This window comes from Cuculus canorus, chromosome 3 (genome assembly GCF_017976375.1).
Source record: "Cuculus canorus isolate bCucCan1 chromosome 3, bCucCan1.pri, whole genome shotgun sequence".
NCBI lineage: Eukaryota > Metazoa > Chordata > Aves > Cuculiformes > Cuculidae > Cuculus > Cuculus canorus.
In genome coordinates, this window is record NC_071403.1 from 119,984,058 (window position 1) to 120,004,768 (window position 20,711).

A 20,711-nucleotide genomic window follows, 5' to 3' on the forward strand; every position below is an offset into this window, starting at 1 on the left:
CCATCAGATGCTGTCATTGCCTGCTCCGGGATGGCCACGGCACATGCAGCAGCTTTGCTGGATGTAGCCCTGGGGGTTTCACAGCAAAGATTCCTGTTTCATTCCAGCTGGGTGATAAATGGTAGTGGATGGTAATGATGGAGCGGGTGGTTGTGCCTCCTGCATTAGCAGCAGGGTGGTAGCAGCTCTCCCAGGCTGTTCCCGTGACCCATGTTAAAAAGGAGGAGGACTCGAGCTGTTCTCCAGTATTTGCAAGCTCAGAGCAGCTTTAGCATCACGCCAACATGGTTATGACCCATGGGAAGCGTGAAACAGGTGGGTTGAAGCACCATCACTGCTGAACTTGGCCATTCTACTTGAGATTGCAAAGATCAGGAGGGCTTTGATCATCATCTCCAGCCTTGGCATGCAGATACGTGAGGTGGGAGAAGGTTCACATGGTTCAGCGGGTGAGGAGGACCCAGGATCTAAGGTGGATCTGGGTTTTTTTTGCTCTGCACACCCCAGTGGGCACCTTCCCATCCCAATGGGACAGTTTGGCACTATTGGTGCTCCTCAGAGTAACTTGTAGGGCTTCTGAAAATATGGAAATAGGAGGACTTAAAGCTTATTATAAATATTAATATTTTAGTTTAGTTTTGAACAAATTAATTAAGTCATTGTAAATGGCCGGAGCGACAATACTTGGCAGCGTGCAGCCGCAACTCATCATGTAATGGTTATAATCTTATTTTTCAAGAGCAGAGGGAGTAATGGTTTTCTGACTGACTGGAGCCAAATCTGTGCTCACGTCTGTGTCTCTTCCGTATCTCTCTGGGGTTTAGTTTGCACAATATTGTAGTGAATGTAGCTCACATATGGGGCTTAAATTCATTTAATAGTTGTGAGAAAATTAGTTTAAAGTTCTTATAGTATTAAGGTAGACATTTCCAAATTCGTTTTTAATGGAACATTTGTTCTCTAAAGATCATTACGCGCCATTAAGTCCTCTGCTGCCTGGGGCGTTCTCGTGCCCTGGGATATTATTGCCAAGGGATATAAACATGTTTATGGGGCCACTTTATTGAACGGTGAGATTAAATATACTAAACTTGAAAATGCCAGTAGGAGCATCAGCGCTTTGTGTCATAAATCTTAGGTGAGACCATCGGGATGTAAATGTCACACCGCCCTGTAAAACCGGGGCAGATCGAGCTGCGCCCAGCTGAAAACTTTTCTCACCAGTAGAGCAGATAAAAATGCTGGGATTTATCTGCCTTAAATACGTAGGTGGGAGCAGGTAATATAGGGGTCATAAAACAACAAATTAAGTTTTAGTGCTTCTGTGTGACTGGTGTGTGCTCCCACACTGTTGTAACGAACGCTTCGTCTCGCGGCAGGGCAGCACGGGGTGGGGATCTGCATCTGCTTCTTTCATATATAAAACGGGCAGGAGGAGAGAAGGCTCTGAGGAGACCTTCGAGCAGCCTTCCACTACCTGAAGGGGCTCCAGGAGAGCTGGGCAGAGACTTTTTCCAAGGGCCTGGAGTGGTAGGATGAGAGGGAATGGCTTTAAATTGAAAGAGGGAAGATTAAGATGAGACATTAGGAAGAAATTCTTCATGCTGAAGGCAGTGAGTCCCTGGCCCAGGTTGCCCAGGGAAGCTGTGGCTGCCCCATCCCTGGAGGGGTTCCAGGCCAGGTTGGATGGGGCTTGGAGCAGCCTGGGCCAGTGGGAGGTGTCCCTGCCCATGGCAGAAGATAGAACTGGATGGGCTTTGAAGACTCTTCCAACCGAAACTGTTGCATGATTTCATTTATTTGTTTATATATGTAAAATATATATGTGTACGTATGTGCATATATCTAATATATATATATATATGTGTATCTTTGGCTCTGTCAGGGCTGTGACCTGAAGGTGCTTTTGGGAGGTCTGATCGAAACTGCATTAGAAATTGTTAAATTTTAGGCCAGATGGAAAGTCCCTGGCTATGATTTTCTTCCATAAGCAGCTATTTTTGCTGACGCAGCTTTTCTGCTCACAGAGGGAAGGAGAAATTGTCCCTGTAGTGCTGGAGGTGTGCTGGCACTTGGGGAAATGTGAGGTGTGGTTACTTCCCTGGAAAAAGCAAATTTATCTCTGCAGCTCACCTGTGCTGACCCCTTGTGTAGTGGTTTAAAACAAGATGGTGTTTGGCTTGAAGGTTACTGAGGTATTGTGGAGGAGATATGGCTTTGTTTTGACGGTTTAAATCCTGATCTCTTGGCAGACACAAGGAATGGTGTGCTTTTCTCCTTTGCTCCCAAAGCTAAAGAAAGGAAACCCTCATCGTCTTGAACCAGTGCATCTCAAGGGCTTTTCTGGGGGAAGCTCTGCCTTTTTGCTCTTCCAAACCCCCACCAGATATTCCATTCACCCAACACTTAACGTGGTACAGGGTCTCCCGTCTCCTAACTGAGTCATCCCACCAATCTGCACTGGAAACAGCTCTATATGCAGCTGTAGGTGCTCTGTTATGGAAATACTCCTCTTTATAGATATGGTTTGGTGTCTCACTGCTTAATCCAGCCCCTGTTCAAAGGGGTGGCTGCGATGCTGGCGCACAGGTGGGCATGTTACCATTTCCCCTGCTCCCGTAGCCGTGTGGTGGCAGAGTACCAGGGGTTTTCCTGTGCCTAACAGCGCAGGTGATTTTATGGTTAAATTAGAGTGTTACGGTTAATGTTAGAGTGCGTGTGTCCCAACTGAAGCGACCTAAGGATCTCTCACCCCTTACATAGTACGTGCTGAGGGTGTTGTGGGCGCTGCTTGTCTGCAGAGCTCCTTGCAGCCTGGACTTAGGAAAGGTCTTAATAATAATCTCCGTATGAAAACAACCTAAGAAAAGCATAGCATGCCTTTTTGGGGATTGGAGAAGCTTTGCTAAAGCTTAGATCTGCGACGCTAAGAGGCTATAGACCCCTGTGCCTCACCTGTAGCTCTTCTGCCCCACAGGCATTGACATCCTGAAGCTGGTGGCAGCCCAGGTGGGGAGCCAGTGGAAGGACATCTACCAGTTCCTGTGCAACGCCAGTGAGCGTGAAGTGGCGGCTTTTTCCAATGGCTACGCCGCTGACCATGAGCGCGCCTACGCTGCCTTGCAACACTGGACCATCCGTGGACCCGAGGCCAGCTTGGCCCAGCTCATCAGCGCCCTCCGCCAGCACCGCCGCAACGACGTGGTAGAGAAGATCCGAGGCCTGATGGAGGACACCACGCCGGTAACGATGGGCTGGGCTTCGCGCGCTCTTGTCTGATGCAGTGCATGTCTTGTCTGGCCATGACAAGCATGTGGGTGCATGGGACCAGCTGCTGTCTCAAGCTTAGGTAATAGCCAAGTGGCTGGACTCCATCTCCTCTTGGAGCTCCTCAGGGGCTTATCTTTAAGCCTTACCTTGCTTTTCAGCAAAGCTTTACTGAAGTTTGCTCAAAACCTTGTCAAATTTTTGAGGAGCTCTTGAGTCCCACGTGTTATGGTTTGCATGTGTCTCTGAAGGTCACCAGGAGAACTTACTGCTTGAGCCCTTGCATTGGGGAGGTGGAGTAAAAATCATCCCTCTTTCAACCGGGTCTTAAATACTGTTGTTAAGTCCTCAGTATTTTGTGAGAAGGGCCAAGCATCTCTGAGCACTAAATGTTGTAGAGCAGTGAGTCACTTCCAAGATGGTGACTGATATGCTTGCAATCTTCCAGAGTTGTTGCCTTTCTGTGGCAGCTCTCGCCTTAAAACAAGCTGTCCAGTATTTTGGGAGAATAAATAGATTGCTGTGGAGTGCCCTGCAGCTGGGTCTCGACCAGCTGTGAAGCCATCAGGAGCTGCCTTGGTGACCTTTGCAGTTTGCTTTTGGCCACCTCTGCCATACCGGTCAGCATGGGTTTTGGTTTTTGGCTCTGGTAATTTCCTGGTCTTCTGGAAGTGTTTGTAAACACACGTATGGGGCTTCTTCTGAACGTGGAACCCGATGGGACAACACGTGGATGGGGATGGTGGTAATCAAGGGAGGGCTCTTTCCATTAAACCAGTTGGTGGAACATCTCCTGTAGGCCTTAGCAGTGACCCAGACCCAAAGGGGAGTGGATGGGTGCCTGCAAACCTCCATGGGCACTTGGTGTGGACCTTTGCTTATTGCAAAGCTTGTGAGACAGAGCGCTTGTCAGGGCAGGGGATTTCCAAATCCCATTTTGACCATCCCAAACTTTCCCCTGTAGGAGAGACTGAGAAGCTCAACATGAGCTGGCATTGTGCACTTGCGGCCCAGAAGGCCAACAGTGTCCTGGGCTGCATCCAAAGAAGTATTGCCAGTGGAGTGAGGGAGGGGATTCCGCCCCTCTGTTCCTCTCTCTGAGACCCCATCTGGAGTCCTGAGTCCAGTTCTGGAATCCCAAACATAAGAAGGAGATGGAACTGTTGGAACGCATCTAGGGGGGGCATGAAGATCATCCAAGGGCTGGAGCACCTCTGCTCTGAGGACAGGCTGAGAGAGTTGGGGTTGTTCAACCTGGAGAAGGCTCCGAGGGGACAAGAAAGCTGTGGAGAGACATTTTACAAAGACATGGAATGATAGGACGAAGGGGAATGGCTTTAAATTGAAAGGAGGAAGATTTTTATTAGACATTAGGAGGAAATTCTTCACGCTGAGGGTGGGGAGGCCCTGGCCCAGGTTGTCCTGGGAAGCTGTGGCTGCCCCATCCCTGAAGGTGTTCAAATCCAGGTTAGGTGGGGCTTGGAGCAGCCTGGGCCAGTGGGCGGTACCCCTGCCCATGGCAGGGGGGTTGGAATTAGGTGATCTTTAAGGTCCCTTCCAACCCAATGATTCCCTGATTCTATGGCTGTGTGATCCCTTCACTGTGTGGCACATCCTGCATGACTTCATTTAGTGTACAAAGCTTCTTGGTCCTTCATATCCGTAGTGTGAAACCACGTGTTTCAGTGCATTAGCAGGAGTCCTGGGCTTGTGTTCCGAGAGACCCCGAACGAGGCACGTGCCAAGCATCACCCCATGCATCCTGCCCTATCTATCCATGGTGTGGATAGATTTGCTTTGTCCGCTGCCTGATCACTCCTACTCCCATTCGGTTGCTGTTTATTTCCTTCCAGCCCCTGGTAATTAAGCAGCGTGTAGCTGTCTCATTTCCCACCATGCTCCAAGATAGGTTTTTAGATCAAAGATGGAAAAAATGAACTGAAAAGCCTGACACAAAGCTATGGTTACGCAAAGAAGAGAAGCAGAGGGAATTGTCATTTTGCACATGTGAATTAAAGTTTCCAGCATGTGCAGTGTGGCAGAAGGACACGTCCTCTGGAGCAGGTAGTGACCTCTGTCCACCTAGTTGCTGCTTTGACTTTGAATACAGCAGGAAAGTAATGGGGAAGGACATCATAAAACGTAGCTCAGTGCCTTATTACATTGGGGTTTGTGGTGCTCAGTGCTCCTGAGTGTTGCACTCTTTCAGCCGAGACTATTGGGCGCTTTTCAAACCACACAAAAATGTGGGTGGTAGCTTCCAGAATGGGGTTTATTGGGCGACCCATTGGGATGGTGAACTCCTGATGGTGGAGTGAACATGAGCTATTTCCTTGCATGTGCTCATAACTCTGAAAATAGAGCAAGCAGATGCTCCAGAAAATGGCCAAACCCAAATCTCATGGATACTTGTCAGCAAGCGCACTTCTGGACTTCTTGACCAGCTCTCCTGGAGGCCGTTTCCTTTGGTTTCTAAAAGAGCGTATGTTCCCGAGTGTCCAGCAGCAGCTGGAGTCCAGTGGTGCCATGTGGTTTTCACTTGCATTCCTTAGAAATTGGTAAAAATTTGTTGACCTTTTCAAAAGGTGACTCAGGTGGGTCTGCATGAGGACCAGGGCTTGTTTCAGCAGAGGAGGTGTGTTAGGAATTCACCCAAGCTGACACATCCTCCTCCGTGCATCTGATCCAGCTTTTTCGAATGGACATCCCCCAGGATCAGCTCTGGGTGTGGCCATTCCTGTGCATTCTTGCCCTGAAGGTCCCCAGCCAGTGCCACGTGAGGTCTTGGATCTCAAAAGCACCTCAGCATGGCAGCACACTGCTCTTCTGCAAGGAATTACCTGCTCTAACCTGCCTACCTCCTCTCCCTGGATTGGCTGCCGCGCCGTGGGTGCAGGCGCTGGTGGAGTGGCCCTGAGAAGGGTGCAGAAAGCTGTGGGAAGGAGCTTGTGCAAGGGAAACTGCATCCATGGAGCCTCGTGCCAGCAGCCAAGCTGCATCCGGGTGGTCCAGACCACGAGCAGCTGCAGAAGTCAGTTTTATAATGCCAGGGGCAGGCGTTGAGGTAGTTTTGCTTGGGGTTCTTTCAATCTGTGCTGGTTGGAAAGCCTTTAATTAGAGCTAATCCAAGTTTGGCGATCAGTCTGTCCGAATACAGACAAATCGAGGCAGTTTCTTTCCATATCAAGCTGGGTTTGATCCAAAGGAGTGGGTTGCCCTGTTGGTGGCAGGCGTGGGTGTTGCTCTGCACCTCCAGCAACCAGCTCTGCTGAAGCAGTCTTGCAAAAACCAAATGAAAATAAAGAAAAAGAGCTATTTGTGCTGTGGAGGGAGGAAGGATTCTCATAAGCAATGCAAATGTATGCATCCTTCTGGCAGCCAACAATGAGAAGCCCTTGGGGTGACCCAACCCAGCAGCAGCATCTGACGCGTGTTGTAGATGAGCCCGGGAAGGACGCGTGGGTGACTCTGTCCTCTGCGATGCCTTTGGCCTTTGCCTGGCGTCCCTGGGTGCAGATGGATGCTGCTCCGTATTCCCCCCATGACCCGGTAACATAGGAAACCAGCGACACCCCCAGTGCCTGGGTGGGAATTGTGTTACTGGGTGACAGTTCTCAGACGGCAGATTGGCACCCTAAAGCCAGCAAGCGTGGCCAGCAGGGCGAGGGGGGGATTCTCCCTCTCTACTCTGCTCTTGTGAGACCCCAGCTGGAGTTCTGTGTCCAGTTCTGGAATCCCCAACATAAGAAGGGTATGGAACTGTTGGAACAGGTATAGAAGAGGCCACAGAGATGATGTGAGGGCTGGAGAACCTCTGCTATGCGGACAGGCTGAGAGAGTTGGGGTTGTTCAGTCTGGAGAATAGAAGGCTGCGGGGAGACCTTAGAGCAGCTTCCAGTACCTGAAGGGCTTCCACAGAAGCTGGGAAGGGGCTTTTTCCAAGGGCCTGGAGTGATAGGACGAGGGGGAATGGCTTTAAATTGGTAGGGGGAAGGTTTATAGTAGTCATAAGGAAGAAAGTCTTCACACTGTAGATGGTGAGGCCCTGGTCCAGGTTGTCCAGGGAAGCTGTGGCTGCCCCATCCCTGGAGGGGTTCCAGGCCAGGTTGGATGGGGCTTGGAGCAGCCTGGGCCAGGGGGAGGTGTCCCTGCCCATGGCAGGGGGTGGAACTGGATGGGCTTTAAGATCCCAAACCATTCTATGATTCTGTCCCACTACCTACCGCATCCTCATCCCAAATCCTTTATCTGGTGTCTGGTTTCAGCCTAGGAAACCTGCAGAGGCAAAGCTGCTGTCTGCCTTTGTGCCCCATTCCCTTGGAAACCTTTCAGGCTCCGAAATCCAAATATTTACAACCCCTGACACAAATAGAGGAATTAATGGGAGTCCCTGGAGCGTTACGGTACGTGGCAGGAACATTGTCCTTCGGGTAGGGAAGGGCTCTGCTGAAGTCTCAACCGTCTTTTTTAGCTGGGGAAGATTATGCTGGTTTTGCATCACGCCGAATGAATTTAGGTTAAAACGAGATTAGCCCTCTGAAACGCTTTGCTAAGGGTTTTTTTGCACCGATGCAGAAAATATGGTGAGCGCAGCAGCTGTGGGAAGGGTTTCTTTTGGGGGTGCATTTAACTCGCAGGGCTCCTGGTAAAGGCTGGCCCCAACCACAACCACCTCACAGGCTCGAGGTTTGCAAAATCTTGCAGGCAGCCTTGGCGAGCGGTGGCACACGCGCCCCGGCGCCGCTTAGCAAGCACAGACACCCCAAATTAATGTGCTGACAAGAACAAAAATAGGTGGTGGTGAAGGGCAGAAACAGAGAGATTTTTCACTGCTGTCCCAGCAAATCGCAATTCTTCATTTTAGGGTAAAACCCAGGAAAGTTCATTGCGACACAGGCATTGGGTAATGGGATTTTTTAGGGGTGCATAAAAGCATTTTTCAGATGCCGGGGTGCTTGTGCTCGCCTGGGCTGGCCCGGGGTGTTGCTGGCATGGCGTTGGCTACTGTGAGCAATGCTTTAAGCTCTTATCTTTTTATTTATGGCTCTGCTGGCCTCAGCTGCAATATTTCAGGGGATGGATGGAGGGGAAGCAAAGAGCTTTGCTCAGGGCATTTGGCAGCGCAACCTCAGCAAAGCTTCAAAAAAAAAATTAATTAATTAATAAGGAAGATATTGAAAAGGTGAAGGGGCTGCAGCCCCGAGCCTGATGAGATTTAGGTCTGTGGCTTAATTGTATGTCGTGGATAATCCCGTGAATCAGCAGAAATGTCAGGGCTGGCTCTGGTGTGAGGTTAAGCCGTGGGGTTTTTGAGTTGTGCTGGAGGAGAAGAGGATGTGAAAGCAGCCCCGTGTCCAGGCACGCGGCTGTGGCAGTGCCGTTGGGCTCCGTTTCTTCCTCTTCTGCAGGGCAAAACTGTGGAGGGGTCAAGAGCCTGGAGTGACATTCCCCAAATACAGCCCCTGACAGCTCCTGCCCATCCCCTTCTTTTCCTCTTTTGGCAAAGCAGAACTGGGATGGACCCAATAATTAGCAATAAGTTTTGCGCTCTGAGAACCATCAGCAGTAGACTGAGGGTGAAGCCATCGGATGGATTTCCCAGCTGGGCGGATGCAATCCAAGGGCTGGGAAATGCCCAGACAGCCGAGAAAACAACACTGAACGCAAATTTTCCTTCTGGACTTGCCTCAGGTTCTCTTTGAGGCACAAAGCTGTAGGATAAAGTGGCCAGAACTCTCGGGAAGGGGTAGAGCTGTTTCGGTTTCGCTGGAGTGGGTATCACTGTGTTCCTCCAGGTTTGATCTGAATTGGGAGTTGGTTTTTTGGCAAACTGAGGTTGGGTTTGAACCAGGCTGGGAAAGTTTGGATGGGGCTTTGAGCAACGTGACCTAGTGGGAAGTGTCCCTGCCCATGGCAGGGGGGTGGAACTGGATGATCTTTAAGGTCCCTTCCACCTCGAACCAGTCTGTGATTCTAAGGTGCAATAAACAAAAAATTAATAGTTTATAAAAGATACAAACATAAATAATACAAACACAAAAATATAAACTTTACTGTGGGTGTGGTTATAGATTTCTCTGCTGCGGTAGCCACATCTCCTTGGGTCTGTGTATTTGCTGCATATTCGACTTGGGAGCATAACAAGACACACTCGGTACTGACATACTCAGCCCATAGTTGAGTTTGGAAACTCTTCATCACTTCTTACCACCATTTGAGTTGAAAAAGTGGGTGGGCAAATCCATAGAAAGGAGAAGCCACCTGGAGCTCTCGCAGAGATGCCATCTCCTGCCTGGAGAAGCTCTTCCCCATAAATGGCTGCTTCCTCTGTGGATCCTCTGTTTTGATCTTGGTGTCTAAACCCTCCCCAGCCCTGGCACTGCCCATCCTGGGTTGCACAAGGCTTGGCTTGAGTATCTGTTCTCCAGGACTGCCTTTTATAGAGGAATGCTGGCTCCCACAGAGGTGGTGGTGTGCACTCTTCTGAAACCTGGCCAGTGAGGTGAAGGACACAGAGAGGACCTTCGGGCTTTCCCACCCCAGGGTGCTGAGCGCTCTTATGCCCTTCCCATCTTGGTAAAGAGCTTGTCTCCCACTCTGCAGCATCTGCAGACCATTGCTGCATCTCTGCCACCTCAGAGAGACCTCACAGCCCACCACCAATGGTGTTTTACTTTCCGAGGTCTGGTCTCTCCTGAAGGTGGACCCAAACAGCACGTTTGGGTGAAAATGCTTATCTAGGGTGGATCCTTTCTGTGCCTCTGGAGACCATAGCAGGAGCATCTCCCTGACACCACCTTGGAGCCACAGCATAGCATCACAGAATGGTTTGGGTTGGAAGGGACCTTGTGTTGGAAAGCCCCTCCAGTTCCACCCTGTGCCATGGGCAGGGACACCTCCCACTGGACCAGGCTGCTCAAAGCCCCATCTAACTTGGCCCTGAACACCTCAAGGGATGGGGTAACCATGACTTCTCTGGGCAACCTGGGCCAGGGCCTCCCCACCCTCATTGTCATAGAATCGTATAATCATTTGGTTGGAAAAGACATTTGAGGTCATCAAGTGCAATGTTGAAGAATTTCTTTCTAATGTCTAATCTAAATCCCCCCTTCCAATTTAAAGCCATTCCCCCTTGTCCTATCACTCCATGCCCTTGGCAAAAGTCCCTCCCCAGCTTTCTTGTATGGCCACGTGGATCACCCATAGGAATCTGCTGCCCAGCCCACCCTACCTTATGTGCAGTTCTCCCGCTGCATCCCCGACTGAGCAGTCCCAGACCTGGGAATAGGGCTGGTGTCAGCCTGGTGTCATCTTTCAGCAGTGGGAAACAGCAGGCTCGGTTCTAAATTTATCCCTGATCCCAAGAGGGTGTGCAGCCACCCTTTGCAGAGGTTGCGTCTCCGACCTCAGCCCCCAAATGAGTTTTCCAATGTATTTTTTAGTAAACAGTGGTAGTTTGAGTCGTGTTTCTCTTGGGGCAAGAAAACCTGACCCAAGCGCAGCTGCACAAAGCTGGGCTGATGCAGTAGTAAACCTGCCACTGGCTTTTCTTACCACTTGGTTGATGCAGGAGGAATTACAGGGAGGCGTCACCAAAGGGAGAGGGGTTTTCACAGAATCCCTAGGTTGGAAAAGACCTTTGAGGTCACCAAGTCCAACCGTAAATACCCACGGCTGCTCCTTCCTAACGTTGCCTTTTTACAAGGGCACAGAGTGACAGGATGAGGGGGAATGGCTTTAAATTGGAAGGGGAAGATTTAGATTAGACAACAGGAAGAAGTTCTTTATGCTGAGGGCTGGGAGGCCCTGGCCCAGGTTGCTCAGGGAAGCTGTGGCTGCCCCATCCCTGGAGGGGTTCCAGGCCAGGTTGGATGGGGCTTGGAGCAGCCTGGGCCAGTGGGAGGTGTCCCTGCCCATGGCAGGGGTGGGACTGGATGGGCTTTGAGGTCTCTTCCAACCCAACCCATTCTATGATTAGTACAGCAGCTGTACTAATTTCTGTTTGTCTGAGTTGCACTTTTATTGCGGTACAGTGAAACAAGGGCAGAAAATGGGACCAACCAGTTCAAACAGAGCTGTTGGGAGCAGCTGTGAAAAGAAAACAAAGCTAAGCCTGTCATCTTCTGCACCCATCCCCTTCTGTCCCCATTTCTTCCTTTTAGAAAGGACCTTCAGACACCCTGAGCTGCTTAAAACATCCTCCCAGATCCAAGAGGATGGCTGGTGCTTGAGCCACATCCTAAAAGGCTGCGAATATACGGGAGATTTTAGGACATATACTTACTTTTTTGGCATGGCAACCCTCTTGCTGCAGTGAAAAGAAATAGGAAAAAAAAAAAAAAGAAAAAAAAAAGAGGAAAAAAAGAAATATATATAAAAAAGAAAGTAAAGTTGGCAGAACACCCTAGTACCGCTCGCAGGAGGCTGCTGATGTGTCAAAGCCGCTGCAGCACCTTTGTTTTTTCACACTGGACTGTGCATCTAACACTCCCCCCTGTGTCTGTCCGTGCAGGTGCCGATGCAGCAGGCTCAGTGGCAAGCGCAGGACCCCTGCAATGACGTCGGAAAGGTGAGCAATGTGCTGGATCTGGAAAAGCAAAGGAGCAGCTGAGGGGTGGTTTTTTTTCCAGCCAGAGCTCAGTTTCGCTCGAGTACCGCTGTTCTTAAAAATAGGAATGGCCACAGTGGTTTCACGCCAATGAGTCACAGGCTCTGAATAGTGTGTTTTTACACCTATTCCCCTGCTTCACCTCACAGGAACCTTTTGCTTTCCCTGGCCTTTCAAAACCCTCATTTCCACTTGCTTTCTTCCCGCGGTTTAAATATTAACACACATCTGAGCATCCTGTTGACTTTGTCTCATAAGCTTGCAACCGTTCAGCTATTTGGAAAGCTTTGGGCTCCCGGGATGCCGACAGTCAAATAACCTTGGGTGATTTTATTTCCTAGCATGCCTTAGCAGCTGTTTAATTAAACTCCAAATGACTTGCACACTTCTGGGAAGGGTTTTTCCTCTCTGCGGGGAAGGCAGAGCCAGGGCAGCCGGCTGCTCCCTGCCCTCCCTGTAATCGCTCCTTGGCCATCGGGGCCCTTTTTGGAAATCGGGAGGTGGGTTGATATTAAATAGCTGAGTTTCACAAGGAAAAACGAACACCTAAAGCCTGTTTTGTTATTTTTAAAAGGGAAATGGGAGTGTGTTGCAATTTGGAAAGCAGACAGCCACTGTTTGTGGTCTTTCCCTTGCTTTTCCCCTGATAGGCAATAGGCTGATGCTCCTCGATGAGCTCTATTGGAAGTGGAGTTTCAGAGGAGAAAGCAGATTCTTTTAATTAAAAATTAAAGCAGACTTTTATTTTTAAATGTCTATTGCGTAATTTCCTAGAACAAATCCTCCCCTGTTTATTTTCAATGAGAGGGGGAAAAAAAACCCCCTTTCATTCTACCAGGAACAGGCTTCAATGTTAATTTAATATGAACTAATGGGCGCCTCAGCAGACATGTGATTTGTGGGTGGCAAATTCCTCAACACAGATGAGGAATGCACCGGAACATCCATGCCAGCGCGGAGGTGGCTTAGCAGCACCCTGTGCCACAGCCTTTAATCCCAATTTTGCATTTAATCCTTGGATAGGAGGCAAAAGCATGTGAGCAGGAGTAGCCTGGTCTTCCCTCGGTATCAGGAGAAAACCGGATCGCCAAATGGGAGAATGTATGGACAAGGGCTTGCAGATGTGTGCTTTGGCAGGTCAAGCAGGTTTGGGATGAAGTTAAATATTAGATGGTCCTTCAAACAAACTGCTTGGAGGGGACCTGGTGACCTGCAGAGGTGCCCAGGCTGCCAACCAGGAATGTGGAGATGCTGCTTCAAGCCTCTCATCCCTGCAGGGAATGGCAACCAGAAATGATCTGCTTGAGATTTGCACCCCAAGGGGATGCTGACAGTCGAGGAGGGCGGGTAACGTTGGCTGCTGTTGTGCAGGTAGGAAGGAGATGTGAGAAGGAAGATGCAGAGCATGGTCAAGTTAGGAAGCAGGTTCTTGCCAGTACCCAAATGTTGCCACATCCCAGCAGTGCTTGCTGCTCCCTGTGTCTTCGAGACCCTGGAGCCACATCCTTGCCCTCGGCTTGCATCAGCGCGGCAAAAACCAAAGGCACTGGAGTAATGCTGGGGTCAGTGCCAGCCCCTGCTTGTCCTTCCTGGCCCTGGACTAGGAGTCAGGTGGGATGAACTTCTCCATCACACATCAGTAAGGTGCTCGGGGGAGCAAGGGCAAGATGAGGCAAACAAATCATTAGCTTGAAGAGCTAGTTCCCAGTTCCCAGCTAGTTCCCAGGCAGTGCAGCTGGGAAGATGTGTGCTGCAGCAGAGGTCTCCGAGGGCTGTCACGGCTCATGCCCTGCAGCCTCAGCACCGCTCGGAGACACGAAGCCGGGCTATGCCTTGCTTTTAGGAAGCTGTGGAGCAGGTTTGTGGTGGGGATTACCTGCTTGGGTGTTATCACTCTTAGCCACCAGGAGTTGTACTTTGGTGTGAGAAGGAAAACAAAGTTAAATGCTCTGCTGTGGATGCACGTGCCATCCAGGTGCTGCAGTTGCTCCTACCAAGAGTGTGGGTTGCATTACCCACTTGTTGAGCGCTGATGGGCCAAATGCCAGCCTGATGTCCACCCCAGGCCACCTCTGGTGCCCGTTCTGGGTCAGCAGGTCCCCTGGGAGGAGGAAGCTACACAAGTGCAGAGACCAATTGCTGAGGAGGGGACGGATTATGTTGAAAAGCACTGTGAATCCCCATCAGAACGGTTTTGAGCACGAGCCTGTTCAGGAGTATTAACTCCAAGCTAACTTTCCTTTTCTTTCCTCCTCCAAAGCTGGAAGTTGACAGACTGGCGCTGCCCGTGAGCCCCAGCCCGCTCAGCCCGCCCGCGCCCAGCCCCAAGCCCCCCACGGCGGCTGTCCTCACCGTGGAGCCCTCGCCTTCAGAGAAGAAAGCCTTCTTCGGCGATGAAGCAGAGCCCCTCCTGCGGTGCGACTCGACCTCCAGTGGCTCCTCTGCGCTCAGCCGGACAGGCTCTTTTATTACCAAAGGTACAAAACCCATAGAATCGTAGAATGGTTTGGGTTTTGGAAGGGACCTCAAAGCCCATCCAGTCCCACCCGCTGCCATGGGCAGGGACACCTCCCCCTGGCCCAGGCTGCTCCAAGCCCCATCCAACCTGGCCTGGAACCCCTCCAGGGATGGGGCAGCCACAGCTTCCCTGGGCAGCCTGGGCTAGGGCCTCACCACCCTCAGTGTGAGGAATTTCTTCCTAATGTCCAATCAAAATCATCCCCTTTCCAGATTAAAACTATTCCCCCTTGTCCCATCACTCCAGGCCCTTGGAAACAGCCCCTTCCCAGCTTTTCTAAAGCCCCTTCAGGTACTGGAAGGTCACTATAAGGTCTCCCTGGAGCCTTCTGTTCTTCAGGCTGAACAACTCATGCACATGCAAGAGAACCGGGTGATCAGGCCCAGTCAACATGGGTTTACAAAAGGCAGATCTTGCCAAACTAACCTGATCACCTTCTATGACAAAATCACTCGACTACTGGATGGGGGAAAGGCTGTGGATGGAGTCTTCTTGGACTTCAGTAAAGCCTTTGACACAGTTTCTCACAGCATTCTGCTGCAGAAACTGTCAGCCTCTGGCCTGGACAGGCGCACACTCTCCTGGGTTGAAAACTGGTTGGATGGCCGGGCCCAGAGAGTGGTGGTCAACGGAGTTAACTCCAGCTGGAGGCCAGTCACAAGTGGAGTTCCTCAGGGCTCAGTACTGGGTCCAGCTCTGTTCGATGTCTTTATCAATGACCTGGATGAAGGCATTGAGTGCACCCTCAGCAAGTTTGCAGATGACACTAAGCTGGGAGGAAGTGTCGACCTGCTGGAGGGTAGGGAGGCTCTGCAAAGGGATCTGAACAGGCTGGACTGCTGGGCCGAGACCAATGGGATGAGGTTTAACAAGGAGAAATGCCGGGTCCTGCACTTGGGGCACAACAACCCTGTGCAGCGCTACAGACTGGGGGAAGAATGGCTGGAGAGCTGCACGGAAGAGAAGGACCTGGGGGTGCTGGTTGACAGCCGACTGAACATGAGCCAGCAGTGTGCCCAGGTGGCCAAGAAGGCCAACGGCATTTTGGCTTGTATCAGAAATGGGGTCACCAGCAGGTCCAGGGAGGTGATTCTCCCTCTGTACTCGGCACTGGTGAGACCGCACCTTGAGTACTGTGTTCAGTTCTGGACCCCTCACCACAAGAAGGATGTTGAGGCTCTGGAGCGTGTCCAGAGAAGAGCAACAAAGCTGGTGAGGGGCTGGAGAACAAGTCTGACGAGGAGCGGCTGAGAGAGCTGGGGTTGTTTAGCCTGGAGAAGAGGAGGCTGAGGGGAGACCTTATTACTCTCTACAACTACCTGAAAGGAGGTTGTGGAGAGGAGGGAGCTGGGCTCTTCTCCCCAGTGACAGGGGACAGGACAAGAGGGAATGGCCTGAAGCTCCGTCAGGGGAGGTTCAGGTTGGATATCAGAAAAAAATTCTTCACAGTAAGAGTCATTGGGTACTGGAACAGCTGCCCAGGGAGGGGGTCGAGTCGACTTCCCTGGAGGTGTTTAAGGAACGGGTGGATGAAGTGCTTAGGGACATGGTTTAGGGAGTGTTGGGAATGGTTGGACTCGATGATCCAATGGGTCCTTTCCAACCTTGTGATTCTGTGAACTCCAACTCTCTCAGCCTGTCCTCATAGCAGAGGTGCTCCAGCCCTCGCATCATCTTTGTAGCCTCCTCTGGACCCATTCCAACAGCTCCATCTCCTTCTTCTGTTGAGGATTCCAGAACTGGACACAGGACTCCAGGTGGGGTCTCACGAGAGTGGAGTTGAGGGGCAGAATCCCCTCCCTCGCCCTGCCGGCCACGCTGCTTTGGATGCAGCCCAGGATTTGGTTGGCCTTATAGAATCATAGAATCCCTAGGTTGGAAAAGACCTTTGAGATCATCAAGCCCTGCCGTGCAGGCAGCTCACACGACAGAACTGCCTGACATGATATAATTAAATAACTGGGAAAACTGGCATTCCAGAATAGATTTGTCACATCCTCATTCCAGAACAGAATATCCTGTTAGCAAAGATTTGAAAGGGAAGAACACCTTTAAAGGCTTTTAAATCCTTTAAAGGCCTTTAAATTTAAACACCTTTAAATTCTGAAGTGCTGCCAGAGAAGTTGTAGCATCCCTGGCTGTTTGAGGGGGTTTTCTCCAGACTTTTGGCTGCTGCTTTGGCCTGGGGGTATTGCATGAGATGAAACCAGAAAAATGTCATTTCGAGATAGAAAGGGGTTCTTTTAACCCCATCCTTGGCCCTGCTTGCTGCAGTGTGTGCCTTGAGATGTAAATCCCTGTAGTCACACACACACAACTTCTTAAGAGTTTAATTTACTGTGTTTATCTTGCCATGTTAACTTCTGATGAAGTTGAAACACTGAGCTCAGTCAATCTACCAAATTTTGTGCTTGGGTGAGGAAATAAAGCTGACCCAATGAAAAAAACTGAAAAGAGTAGAATTCAGCTGCTCCCGTTCCTCTTCACTTTTCTGTATTGGCCATTCAGCATTTATAAATGCTGTGTTTGCTCTAGTGGGATCCTGGATGAGTTGCCTGAGCGGCACCGGCTTCTCCATCTTCTCCCTGTCACTCATCACCCTCCACCTGTTCCTTTGATTCTCCTTGGGGCTTCAGAGGTGGCCCCAGGGACTGTGGTCTTCAAGGAGAACGTGCCCTGCTTAGCAAAGGTTTCTTGAGCGGTTTCTTGACCGCCCTCTCCTTTCCTCCTACAGAAAAGAAGGACACTGTCCTGCGCCAGGTGCGCTTGGACCCTTGCGACCTGCAGCCCATCTTCGATGACATGCTGCACATCCTCAACCCGGAGGAGCTCCACGTGATAGAGGAGATCCCACAGGCTGAAGACAAGCTGGACAGGCTATTTGAGATCGCTGGAGTCAAGAGCCAGGAAGCCAGCCAGACCCTCCTGGACTCTGTCTATAGCCACCTTCCTGACTTACTGTAGGTACTGGGTTACCATGCACTCTCTGAATATCTGCTAGAGCTAGCTTGGCACTCGTTAAGACGACCGACAATACGCAGGCTGGTTTTGTTGTAGAATATATGGCCAGTATTTTCGTTGAGGTGTCCTTGGTTTCTGGAGAGGGGGCAGTTTGCCAGCGTCGCACCTCTCCACCTTAATTCTGTCGCTCAGTCCAAGTCTTTGCATCCTCTGCTCCCTTCCTGAGCATCTCTTCTCCTTGTTCTCATTCCAATAAGAGCAGTTGATGCACTTTAAAAAAAAAAAGAAAAAAAATACAATTCATGAACTAAAAGACCACAAACTTGATGTAATTTAACACATCGAATCGGGGATTGCTCTGTAACCCACTTCTTCAAAGCTGTCGTTTGGAGTGACCGTGTCCCACCACCTCCCTTCGCCTCAGAGAGGTAAATGGCAAAAACACGCAAAAAAAGCCCCAATCGTTGCTGGTTACTGTCTCTTAACGCAGCTAAGCTTCCCACCTGAGCTGACTTTTTTTTAATGTACTATTGTATAGCTCATATCCGTTGCCGAGATTTTACTAGCACGGTTATTTATTGTATGGTTTTCACTCGGACAATGCATCGCGCTCCTATAAGCTAAAGCAGAAGTGCTTTAACCGCAAAGAAAAGGGTCAGTCCCACCGACCTTCAAGGCGATGAAAAAGTCCTTTGCCTTCAGTCGAATGTAAGGAGTTCTCTTGCCTTGCCGCTTACGGGAACGGAGGGGCCCCGAAAGGAGCCGGTGCTGGACGTGGCGAGGTGAAGGCGGCCGCCGGTGGTCCTGCTCTTCTCGTGGTGTGAGACTTAAACCAAGCTATGCTTTTACACTCGTGTCTCTTGTTTTTTTATACAAACGTGGCCGATAAGTTCTCCAAAGACCTCACCTGGTCTTAATAGTCTCTTCAAATCACACATCACTTTTTATTAAAAGAAAAAAGGGGATTGGGGGGGGGGGGGGAAGGGAAAGCTGCATCGTAAGAAGTCTGTCTGATTATATTTGCAATTATACGCTCCGGTAACAAACAGTCTGTACTACACTCAATTTGAAGAAATCACAAGATAAAGGTGGCGTGTGCCACCTCATGGGAAAGGGTGGGAGTCGGAGAAAAGGGGGAATGAATTGAAAAAATTGCCTTCCAGTGTACTAATTTATTAATAAATACTAGGTGTTTGTTACTTGACATGATTCTGCGTTGAGCTCCTTAACACCTGCCTCCACTCGAGGACACGTGGGGCGGAGCAGGGGCTGCCCAAGGTGCTCGTGGTGGGGTGAAGAGGAAGATTTGGGCATTTAGGGGGTGGTGAGGGGTTTTTCTTCAGCTTCAAGGCTAGAATGTGATTGCTCTTGACAACCCTGCCTTAAGTCCCTGTGGTCACTGCTGGAGCTCCCTGCAGCCAGGGGCTGCTTCCCAGCGGGGCAGGACCCCACACCGAGCTGGTGAGCGGATCTGATGGCTGATGTGGCTTCCAGGGTTGTTTTTTTGCAAGCTCTCCAAGGCTTAGCAGGCACTTTGAGGGGGCTGAGGTATTAATTTTCCAGGATGCAGCTGCTGTGCTGAGTCATTCCTAAGTGAAGATCTTGCAGTCACAGCGTTTCTCTTGCGCTGTTACATTACCCATGTCCTTACCATCTCCATTTCCAAATAAATCATCCCATGATGTTCTGTCTATGAATGGAAACCTTAATGGGGCGAATGTTTCTGGTTTATGATGCTGTCATTTTATATACTTAGCTCTGGAGTGTTTTCTGTTAACTAGAGTGCTGTTTTCCTTCTGGCTGGCATTGGAAATTGCTGTTGCAGGACTATACGGAGGTACAAGATTATAAAACTTTTCAACACATGGACAGGTGAAATACAGCGCAGAGTAGCAAGAGCCTTTACTGGGAGCACTGGGGTGGGGGTTTCCCTCGCCGGCAGTGAAGCATTGAGCTCTCAGTGGCTGCAATGTGTCTTCAGAGCATCACGAAGAAATGGTGAGCGTGGCTGGTGTGTCTGGCATAGACCAGGTTACTCCAAGCAGTACTTTGACCTGGAGCCCAGTCTCACCCTATTGGCAAGTGGATTTTCTTTTTGTCTCCATGTTGGGAGTGGTGGTGTTCACTGTCTGTCTGCCTGGGCAAGAACTGGCAAGGGGAGAGGAGGTGTGTTATCATGGGCTGGATCAATACATCATGGCAAAGGCAAACTGCTAGCTTTTAATTATCCTTAGCAGGTTCTCAGAATCCAGATGGGAAATGCGGGATTTGTCCTTTTCCAATGGTCCAGGTGCTCCCCAGCTAAACCCATGGGTTTTAAAATGCCGGAGCTGTTGGAGCGACCCTCCCAGGGCACCACCAGCCCATCCTCCAGCTCTGCTTTGCATCCTGGCAGCCTCTTGTGTTTTCTGATGGGGCTTGAAGGCAAAGAAAAAAAAAACACAGACCTGGGAAGAGGCTTTTCCATCTGAGAAAAGGCCACAAAGTGGGCGTGTTGTGGGGGTGCCTTGACCAGGAGGTGCCAAGGAGGCATAAGGAAGCTGCAGAAGTGGACACAGGTGGGACCCTGGGCTGTTTGGACACGTTTAGCTCATCTTGGTGGAAAGTCATGGGACGGGACAAAACTTGGGCCATCCTTGGCTTTCTCTATGCTGTGCACACTTCCAGCATCACTCCCTCCTTTGCTTGCACCTGGATGTTGGTCTTATCCCTGGCTCCATTGTTTCCTGTTTCCCAGCTGAGACCTCTAAGCAGTTCCTTGCTGTATGCATTTGTATGTGTGTGCAATATATTTATTTATTATAGTTATTCAATATATACAAATATTATGTATCAATAGATACAACATGAATATTTTTCTGCATTATATGTAATTTTTACCCTTTAGATTATTATTATATGTTTTTAGATTTGTTATATATATATATATATATTATGTATCAGAGGGTGTACAGGGGAAATATCTGCGAGCAGCTGAGCCACGCGTATGGGCAGGGTATTTCCTGATGGTGTGGGAGGTGTGAGGAGCTGCAAGCCCAGCTCTCCCACTCTTCCTCTGAGCCACCTCTCTTGCACCTTGAGAAAATAAACCATGCTTCAGTGGGTTTGTGACTTGGAGGTGTAACTCCGTAGGGGGGATAGACTCTCCTTGTCCTCCTTTGTGCCTTATTTGAGGCATGGAGGGCAATCATAGAATCACCAGGTTGGAAGGGACCCACTGGGTCATTGAGTCCAACCATTCCTAACACTCCCTTAAACCATGCACAAACCTTGCACGCAGCGACACCGCTTGTGTGTGACTCAAGTGGGTGAAGCTTTTGGCTAAATGGGTTTAGCAAGGCAAAGCCGTGGATAAGA

The 20,711-nt window shown here is 50.1% G+C and overlaps 1 protein-coding gene across 1 annotated transcript in view; it reads left to right on the plus strand.

The window, feature by feature from the left end:
- Positions 1–18,190, plus strand: part of TNFRSF21 (TNF receptor superfamily member 21) — a 40,586-nt gene extending 22,396 nt beyond the window's left edge. Inside the window, exons 4-7 of the mRNA XM_054063487.1 lie at positions 2,978–3,243; positions 11,780–11,836; positions 14,136–14,352; positions 17,128–18,190. Coding sequence (XP_053919462.1) covers positions 2,978–3,243; positions 11,780–11,836; positions 14,136–14,352; positions 17,128–17,357 — 770 coding nt within the window. The 3' untranslated portion in view covers positions 17,358–18,190. The remainder of the gene's footprint in view (positions 1–2,977; positions 3,244–11,779; positions 11,837–14,135; positions 14,353–17,127) is intronic.
- Positions 18,191–20,711: the final 2,521 nt, after the last annotated feature.